The following is a 10,563-nucleotide window of genomic DNA, read 5'->3' as shown; positions in this document are numbered from 1 at the left end:
CATTATTATTTTTTTTCTTCCCCCCACCTAAAAGATTTCAGTTTGTTTTTCAATTGAGTGGTACAGTTTATAGGTCACATTAAAGGTGGAAAAAGTTCTGAAATGATTTATCTTTGTCTCATTTTTTTTACCTCACAGAAACCTGACATTTTAACAGGGGTGTGTAGACTTTTTATATCCACTGTATATGAGTGTGTTGCATATTTATAGCTATACCTGCGAACCTGACCCTTTAATATGTAGTGCCCTGGAGAAGGCTACTTTTGACTATGGATATTTGATCTTACTGCTACTATGCAAAGCCATCAACTCCCTACTTTATTGCACTTTGAAAGGGTAACTTGCACTGTGATGTATGCTGTTGTGTGCAATTATACTGTTTTATATTGTCAAACTATATGTTATATGTTCCTTTTAATATATTATGTTCATTTGCACTATTATTAAACTATATCTGCACCCTGGAAAGGGTTAATGCACAGCCAGCTAATACTGAGAGACTTTTTGACCTATGCAACATTTTGGAGGAGGGGGGGGGGGGGGAAGCAGGCACACTGACCTTCTGACTGTCTGGTCTAGCTTTGTTATTTATGTCTGGAAAACCTGCTTATTCATTCCCATAGACTTGCATTGAAGCTCTATACAAGTCTATGATAGACAGAAATGTGCTTCTCCACTCCACCCCTTCCACTAAAAAATTATAGTTCAGCTAGAAACTGCATATCAGTAGAGCAGTCAGAGATTTCTATAAATAGGGACCCGTTTTCAATAAGAGAGACTCTATCAGCTGCAAGATTGACCAGAAGAAGATGTTGAGATTAGGATGCTGAGTCATAGACTCTGGGCCACAATACTTTGGCCAGGCTACAAGCCTTCTGAGAGAGAGGGACAGCTAGCTCAGTCTTTCCTCAGCACAACACCTTATTTTGCCCGAGAGGATACTGGAAAAGCCAGCCTGTGTTGTTTTGCACTTGAGTTCCGTCAGTAAAGAAACACTCTGGTTAACTGCAGACCCTGACACTCTAGACTTATTTCCCATTGGGGTGCACCACACCTTACCATCCCTTCTGGAGGGCAGCAACATGTGGTGGCAACTGAAAGTGTCCAGGGTACCCAGTATAGCATTGGGGCCACCCCAAACCTGGCCACTGCAGATACAATTTTCCACATGCTCCTTTTAAAATAGAAAAGAAAAGAGGATAATTCTTCTATGTATAATATCTGAAGTTTTATTATTAATATGACGGACTACATTAGCAAAAAATGTGATGTTTATCTGAGTATAATGGTAAACTATTGTTGCTGCAATGTACTCTGTGTGGCCACCCAGTGGTTGTCTTGTGGAATGCAGCCTGTTGAAAGAAATGTATTTTGCAAGGTGTTTCATGAGAGTCCTTAAATTTGATCAAAGGTAATTATGATAATGCCCTTTGACTATTATAGAACATGCCCCAATCAGATATAAAATGCTTGAAATATAATCTTGATGAGCTGTGAAAAAATATTCGGTTGTCACCTGGAAACCGTCAATATGTTGCTACTGACAAACTGACTGACAGAAAGTTACTAATAATATATTGCAAACAATCTAGACTGAAGTGCCAAAATCTTCAATGTATTTTTTCTATTTGTAGTGAGCGACTGTTGGTGTGTGAGGTATAAGGGTCATCCTTATGTATTGTCCATTTGCTATGGTATAGGGATTTCATTCCTTTCTTCTGGAACTGGGGCAAGAGAGGGAAGTTTGTGAGTGCTCTGGGCGACGGTGAATCTACTCATGCGCAGGGCCTCCTCATAACATGGTGGGGTCTCCGGTCCAGTAGAATGGAACTGAGGTGGAGGACCATGGGAGTGAGACACAGCGAATATCCTCCGGGCAGCCGGGCCAAGCACTGACTGAAGAGCTGTTAGGAGAAGAATAGAACATTGACTTAAGAGTTCAGGAAAGAACATTATGCATTTATCATGTTACAATCAATGGGATTTGAATTGTGCTTCTGTATTTTTTTTTTTATAGAAGTTCCTGCCAAAAAACTGCGTATAGATTTCTATTTAAGATGACGAAGCCAGGCATTTATAAGAAGTCCAAGCCTATGAGAAAATAACTGAATTACTGACCCATTACTTTTGTATCTTTCTCTCTCTAAAAGCTTGCAATTCACACTGAAAATACACAGCAGTTTTACAATATTAGGCCCCATGCACACGAGCGTTGTTTGGGTCAGCATCTGGGCCGCATTTTTTGCAGCTCGGATGGAGTACCATTCACTTCAATGGGGCCGCAAAAGATGCGCAGCATTCTGTGTGCTGTCCCCATCCGTTGCTCCGTTCCGTGGCCCTGCAAAAAAAATAAAAAAATAGAACATGTCCTATTCTTGTCTGTTTTGCGGACAAGAATAGGTATTTCTATAATGGGCCACCTCACTACCTTGTGAAAAGTCCAGAACAAAATGTTTGCAGTCCAGGGGGACTCCTGCTTCCATATCTCCTGCAACTTAAGGGGTATTCCAGGACTTTGATATTGATGGCCTATTCTCAGGATAGCCTAACTATATCAGACAGAGGGTCTGAACCTTTACCTCCACTGACCAGCTGTTAACTTGTAGCTCTTGTGCCTGAAGTTAGCACCAGAACTACACAGCTCCATCCATTTTGTAGTTAACGGAGCTGGTAACTGCAATGCTGCTCCTATTGAAGTGAATGGGAACAGCGCTGCATTTACAGGCTCCGGCGACTAGACAGTGGATGCAGCTGTGTGATTTCAGCACAGACTACCAGTGCTGGAGCCACAAGGTATTAGTTGATTGGTGGGGTTGCAGGGTGCCAGATCTTATCATCAATATCAAAATCCTGCAATACCCCTTAAGGGGCATCTGTCAGCAGATTTGTACCCATGAGACTGGCTGACCTGTTGGATGCATGCTCAGCAGCTGAAGACATCTGTGTTGGTCCCATGTTCATATGTGTCCGCATTGCTGAGAAAAATGATGTTTTAATATATGTAAATGAGCCTATAGGAGCAACGGGGGCGTTGCTGTTACACCTAGTGGCTCAGCTCTCTCTGCAACTACCATTCCCTCTCTACTTTACTTGGCAGGGCTAGGTAGTTAAAACATTTTTACTTCCTGACCCTGTCAATCAAAGTGCAGAGGGTGCAGCACAGTTTTCATAGGTACAAATCTGCTGACAGATAAACCCTTAAAGAGGTTTGGCAATAAGGAAGGAAACAAAATTATTTTGTATGTATCTGTACACCCATTTATTTAGTTCTGAAGAACAGAGTTGTGCCTATAGAAGTGTATGTTGTCATCAGAAACTCCAACTTCTCCAACAGTTTTTTACTGTACGAACATAACAGGAAAGAAACATCCCATATTAATTATTATGTTATAATTTCTGAATAAAAGAAAAAAATATATATACAGTATATTAAGCACATATATAACGCTACTATTTTCTGCAGCCCTTTACAGTCATTGGCATCAAACCTTCCTCAGTGGGGCTCACAATCTAAGTTCCCTATCAGTATGTTTTGAAGTGTGGGAGGAAAGCCACGCAAACACGAAGAGAACATACTAACTCCATGCAGATGTTGTCCTTGGTCAGATTCGAACCTAGGACCTCAGTGCTGCAAGGCACCTGTGCTAGCCACTAAGCCACTGTGCTGCATATACCGGATTTTTTTTATTTATTTATTTTTTACAATAAGACACACCGGACCATAAGACGCACCTATGTTTTGGAAGAGGAAAAATCAGGCACAATAGAAGAGGAAGGCCTGCACTGCCCTGTCTCCCTCCAGCTCCAGAGCAACGCCTTCTGTCTCCCTCCAACAGCAGCACGGCACAGACAGGAAGCCGGCGATCCTCCAGCGCTGCTCATTGTCTCCCTTCTGCGCATGGGGCACGTTCTCCCTTCAGCAGCAGCAGTGCCAGCCAGGTTGGGAAGCATCACCTGTTGCCATCATGTACATGTCGGACTGTAGCCCGACACCGCACTGCAATTTACATTGCCGGCAAGTGTACATCACAGGCCGCGCTGTGCAGGCAGCTGTTGGGCCAACAGTCGGCTACATTGTGTCTTATAGTCCAAAAATACGGTGTGTATGTGCATACATACAGTACAGACCAAAAGTTTGGACACACCTTCTCATTCAAAGAGTTTTCTTTATTTTCATGACTATGAAAATTGTAGATTCACACTGAAGGCATCAAAACTATGAATTAACACATCTGGAATTATATACATAACAAAAAAGTGTGAAACAACTGAAAATATGTCATATTCTAGGTTCTTCAAAGTAGCCACCTTTTGCTTTGATTACTGCTTTGCACACTCTTGGCATTCTTTTGATGAGCTTCAAGAGGTAGTCACCTGAAATGGTCTTCCAACAGTCTTGAAGGAGTTCCCAGAGATGCTTAGCACTTGTTGGCCCTTTTGCCTTCACTCTGCGGTCCAGCTCACCCCAAACCATCTCGATTGGGTTCAGGTCCGGTGACTGTGGAGGCCAGGTCATCTGGCGCAGCACCCCATCACTCTCCTTCATGGTCAAATATCCCTTACACAGCCTGGAGGTGTGTTTGGGGTCATTGTCCTGTTGAAAAATAAATGATGGTCCAACTAAACGCAAACCGGATGGAATAGCATGCCGCTGCAAGATGCTGTGGTAGCCATGCTGGTTCAGTATGCCTTCAATTTTGAATAAATCCCCAACAGTGTCACCAGCAAAGCACCCCACACCATCACACCTCCTCCTCCATGCTTCACGGTGGGAACCAGGCATGTAGAGTCCATCCGTTCACCTTTTCTGCGTCGCACAAAGACACGGTGCTTGGAACCAAAGATCTCAAATTTGGACTCATCAGACCAAAGCACAGATTTCCACCGGTCTAATGTACATTCCTTGTGTTCTTTAGCCCAAACAAGTCTCTTCTGCTTGTTGCCTGTCCTTAGCAGTGGTTTCCTAGCAGATATTCTACCATGAAGGCCTGATTCACACAGTCTCCTCTTAACAGCTGTTCTAGAGATGTGTCTGCTGCTAGAACTCTGTGTGGCATTGACCTGGTCTCTAATCTGAGCTGCTGTTAACCTGCGATTTCTGAGGCAGGTGACTCGGATGATTTTATCCTATGCAGCAGAGGTGACTCTTGGTCTTCCTTTCCTGGGGCGGTCCGCATGTGAGCCAGTTTCTTTGTAGCGCTTGATGGTTTTTGTGACTGCACTTGGGGACACTTTCAAAGTTTTCCCAATTTTTCGGAATGACTGACCTTCATTTCTTAAAGTAATGATGGCCACTCGTTTTTCTTTACTTAGCTGCTTTTTTCTTGCCATAATACAAATTCTAACAGTCTATTCAGTACGACTATCAGCTGTGTATCCACCTGACTTCTCCACAACGCAACTGATGGTCCCAACCCCATTTATAAGGCAAGAAATCCCACTCATTAAACCTGACAGGTTACACCTGTGAAGAGAAAACCATTTCAGATGACTACCTCTTGAAGCTCATCAAGAGAATGCCAAGAGTGTGCAAAGCAGTAATCAAAGCAAAAGGTGGCTACTTTGAAGAACCTAGAATATGACATATTTTCAGTTTTTTCACACTTTTTTGTTATGTATATAATTCCACATGTGTTAATTCATAGTTTTGATGCCTTCAGTGTGAATCTACAATTTTCATAGTCATAAAAATAAAGAAAACTCTTTGAATGAGAAGGTGTGTCCAAACTTTTGGTCTGTACTGTACATATGCTCACTCCACAGTCACCACCACACAACTGTGCCATTCAGCTGCTGGCCCAGCCGCTAAATACGGAAGAGAACGAGCGGGCCGCATGTGAGCAGGGCCCAAGGATAGGTAGCGAGTGGAGCGGCAGCAGAGCGCCGAGTACGGTGTCAGCTTCCTCAAGTTCTCTGCTAAGCCTCAGTGTTCTCTCAGAGGAGCCAGTAGAGTCAGATCAGAGGCAGTGCATGACAGGATCACCACAGCCCAACCATATCTGTCTGGGACTGCACTCCTGGACACACTCACAGCATCACCTACCTAACCAAACTCGCAGCATCATGTCAGGAGAAGTTGAGAAACAGGAGTCAAGTGCCGAGCAGCAGTGCAGGAGGAACTGAGGGGCAAGAATGTGTACTGAAGCACCGTGGGGCAGGTATCAATTTTGTTTTTAAATAAATCAATATATACATTGGCCTAGCTGCCCTAAGAAAAACATATATGTAGCTGCCGTTAACCCCATATGTACGGAAGTTAGGGTGGCCACTCAGGCCAACCTCAAATTACAGACTGTAAAACCTCGTCCCCTGGCTCAGCTAAGCCACGCCCTGATCCAGTTAGGTCACGTTCCCTCCCACTCAGTAGCCGGCTCGGATTTAAAAAATGTAAGTAAAATGAACCTCAGGTCAGCTGCAGTGGTGGGAGGGAAGGTGACGTTCCCCCTGCAACTATAAATATACAGCCGGGTCCATAAATATTGGGACATCGACACAATTCTAACATTTTTGGCTCTATACACCACCACAATGGATTGGAAATGAAACAAACAAGATGTACTTTACCTGCAGACGGACAGCTTTAATTTGAGGGTATTTACATCCAAATCAGGTGAACGTCTAGGAATTACAACAGTTTGCATATCTGCCTCCCACTTATAAAGGGACCAGAAGTAAAGTGACAATTGGCTTCTCAGCTGTTCCATGGCCAGGTGTGTGTTATTCCCTCATTATCCCAATTACAATAAGCAGATAAAAGGTCCAAAGTTAATTTCAAGTGTGCTATTTGCGTTTTGAATATGTTGCTGTCAACTCTCAAGATGAGATGCAAAGGGCTGTCACTATCAGTGAAGCAAGCCATGATTAGGCTGAAAAAACACAACAAACCCATCAGAGAGATAGCAAATACATTAGGCATGGCCAACACAGCTGTTTGGAACATTCTTAAACAGAAGGATCGCACCGGTGAGCTCAGCAACACCAAAAGACCCAGAAGACCACGGAAAACAACTGTGGTGGATGACCGAAGAATTCTTTCCCTGGTGAAGGAAACACCCTTCACAACAGTTGGCCAGATCAAGAACACTCTTCAGGGGGTAGGTGTATGTGTGTCAAAGTCAACAATCAAGAGAAGACTTCACCAGAGTGAATACAGAGGGTTCACCACAAGATGTAAACTATTGGTGAGCCTCAAAAACAGGAAGGCCAGATTAGAGTTTTTTCAAACGCCATCTAAAAAAGCCGTCACACTTCTGGAACAACATCCTATGGACAGATGGGCCCAAGATCAACTTGTACCAGAGTGATGGGAAGAGAAGAGTATGGAGAAGGAAAAGAACTGCTCATGATCCTAAGCATACTACTTCATCAGTGAAGCATGGTGGTGGTAGTGTCATGGCGTGGGGATGTATGGCTGCCAATGGAACTGGTTCTCTTGTATTTATTGATGATGTGACTGCTGACAAAAGCAGCAGGATGAATTCTGAAGTGTTTCAGGCATTATTATCTGCTCATATATTCAGCCAAATGCTTCAGAAGTCATTGGACGTCACTTCACAGTGCAGATGGACAATGACCCAAAGCATACTGCAAAAGCAACCAAAGAGTTTTTTAAGGGAAAGAAGTGGAATGTTATGCAATGGCCGAGTCATCACCTGACTGGAATCCGATTGAGCATGCATTTCACTTGCTGAAGGCAAAACTGAATGGAAAATGCCCCAAGAACAAGCAGGAACTGAAGACAGTTGCAGCAGAGGCCTGGCAGAGCATCACCAGGGATGAAACCGTGTCTGGTGATGTCTATGCATTCCATACTTCAGGCTGTAATTGACTGCAAAGGATTTGCAACCAAGTATTAAAAAGTGAAAGTTTGATTTATGATTATTATTCTGTCCCATTACTTTTGGTCCCTTAACAAGTGGAAGGCGCATATGCTAACTGTTGTAATTCCTACACCGTTCACCTGATTTGGATGTAATTACCCTCAAATTAAAGCTGACAGTCTGCAGTTAAAGGACATCTTCTTCGTTTCATTTCAAATCCATTGTACTGGTGTATAGAGCCAAAAATGTTAGCATTGTGTTGATGTCCCAATATTTATGGACCTGACTGTAGACAACCTCACAGCACATGTCGACGTTTAGCAAGCTAACAGGTGGTCCAACCGGACCCATATATACGTCTATTAATCCTGTGCTGTTGATTATATCAAAAACTTTACTTTTATTTGTTATTTACTTTTAAAAATCTTTATTTTTGAAACCTAACTGTACACAAACAGATTAAAACTATCAGTGGGTGTGGGTCGCTCCGTCTTTTTTAATATAACAGTATTATTGCTGTTACTTCACAGCTTTTGATGCCAATATTGGTTTCAGCCTGTATTTGTTTTGAAAGTATCCTCCTCTTGTCGCCTACTGTATACTAGCTGTATATTAACTCCTGTTAGGGAGCTCCCTCACTACCACTGAGCCGAAAAACACACACACACTCATACGCCCTGCATCCCGACATGTTTCGCTGGACACCCAGTGTCTTCAGGGGATCGTGCAGATATGAGTGTTGGGGGCGGGGACCATCCCTGGTTCCCCCTGCAGCTCACGGCCAGACAGCACAGTGAGAGTGAGCTGTTCAAAAGGACGTCCGTCCAGTCCCTGCGCTGGACGGAGGACAGAGAGTCTGAAAGCCGTACTGTCCAGCCTAAAACCGGACCTCTGGCCACCCTAACGGCAGTTGTCAGTTCTTTGAAGATGGCACCCGCTCAGGAGCTGAGCCGGCGTCATAACCATGGAGCGCCTGCTGTTTTATACAACAAACACCTGGTAGCAGAGTCTGTTCACAGACTGTTAACCTCTTAGATACTGTGGTCAATTGTGACCACAGCATCTAAACAGCCAAATTCTGGGAGCGCTGCAGTCCGGTAACCAAATGGCTCTCCACGATGTGATCGCAGGAGCTGCTAGGTTGCTATGGCACCCTCAGACTTCTGTGTCTGGCAGGGCTCCATAGGAACATGGGGCAGTCATTTACCAACCAGAAATACGCCTATAGTAGGCGTATTCCTGGCACAGATTGTGGCGCAATATGCGACTTTTCCCAGCTCACGCCAGGTCAAGAAAAACAATGGTGTGCTTTGTTTTAACGTAACTTTATTCTTTCATGAGTTATTTACAAGTTTCTGACCACTTATAAAATGTGTTCAATGTGCTGCCCATTGTGTTGGATGCATTGACAATCCAACACAATGGGCAGCACATTGAACACATTTTATAAGTGGTCAGAAACGTGTAAATAACTCATGAAAGAATAAAGTTGCGTTAAAATCAAGCACACCATTGTTTTTCTTGTGAAATTCCCAATAAGTTTGATGTGTCACATGACCTTCCTCCTATTGAAAAAACAAAAGTTGGATTCAAAATGTCCAACTTCAAAATGGCCACCATGGTCACCACCCATCTTGAAAAGTTTCCCTCCTCACATATACTAATGTGCCACAAATAGGAAGTCAATATCACCAACCATTTCCATTTTATTAATGTGTATCCATATAAATGGTCCACCCTGTATTAATGTATAAAATAATTTATCCTGCACCGCAAACGACATGAAAAAAATCCTACACCGCGAATGAAAAAAAAATAAAATGGGCAATTTGCTGTTTATTGGTCACTTTACCTCCCAAAAAAATTGAATAAAAATTGATCAAAAAGGCATACACACTCTCAAATGGTATACAAAAAAAGCCCTACACATCACTGCACAAAAAAAAGAGCCCTAAGACCTTATATATACAAACGATATGGATTGTGTCCAGATCTGTTCAGGAAAAGCTGATGGTTTTGTACACAAGTACAGTCAGTTTTGTCTTTCGGTCTTTCCGTTTTTTTTCACACGGATGCTATCAGTTGTGATGAGTTTTTCATGCACATGAAAAAAAAACCCTGAAGAATAACAATCTACATTTCCTAGCAACCATCATATATTTTATTTAATTAACTGAATATGATGGATAGTGCAATACTTCAAAATTTGGAGCCCCACTTTTACTTTTGCCCAGGGCCACATTTTGTCTAAAACGGGCCCTGTATAGAGTTGAGCGGACACCTGGATGTTCGGGTTCGAGAAGTTCGGCCGAACTTCCCGGAAATGTTCGGGTTCGGGATCCGAACCCGATCCGAACTTCGTCCGGAAACCGAACCCCATTGAAGTCAATGGGGACCCAAACTTTTTGGCACTAAAAAGGCTGTAAAACAGCCCAGGAAAGAGCTAAAAGGCTGCAAAAGGCAGCAACATGTAGGTAAATCCCCTGCAAACAAATGTGGATAGGGAAATGAATAAAAATAAAAATAAATAAAAATTAACCAATATCAATTGGAGAGAGGTCCCATAGCAGAGAATCAGGCTTCACGTCAGCCACCACTGCAACAGTCCATTGGCATATATTTAGGCCCAGCACACAGGCAGAGGAGAGAGGTCCCGTAACAGAGAATCTGTCTTCATGTCAGCAGAGAATCAGTCTGCATGTCATAGCAGAGAATCAGGCTTCATGTCAGCCACCACTGCAAC

The 10,563-nt window shown here is 43.1% G+C and overlaps 1 protein-coding gene across 1 annotated transcript in view; it reads right to left on the bottom strand.

The window, feature by feature from the left end:
* Positions 1-547: 547 nt before the first annotated feature.
* TMEM52B (transmembrane protein 52B) overlaps positions 548-10,563 on the bottom strand; it is a 29,122-nt gene continuing 19,106 nt past the window's right edge. The window contains exon 6 of the mRNA XM_044300208.1: positions 548-1,904. Within this exon, the coding sequence (XP_044156143.1) occupies positions 1,690-1,904 (215 nt within the window). The 3' untranslated portion in view covers positions 548-1,689. The remainder of the gene's footprint in view (positions 1,905-10,563) is intronic.

This window comes from Bufo gargarizans, chromosome 6, assembly GCF_014858855.1.
Source record: "Bufo gargarizans isolate SCDJY-AF-19 chromosome 6, ASM1485885v1, whole genome shotgun sequence".
Taxonomy (NCBI): Eukaryota; Metazoa; Chordata; class Amphibia; order Anura; family Bufonidae; genus Bufo; species Bufo gargarizans.
This window is presented reverse-complemented; position numbering and strand designations above follow the sequence as displayed.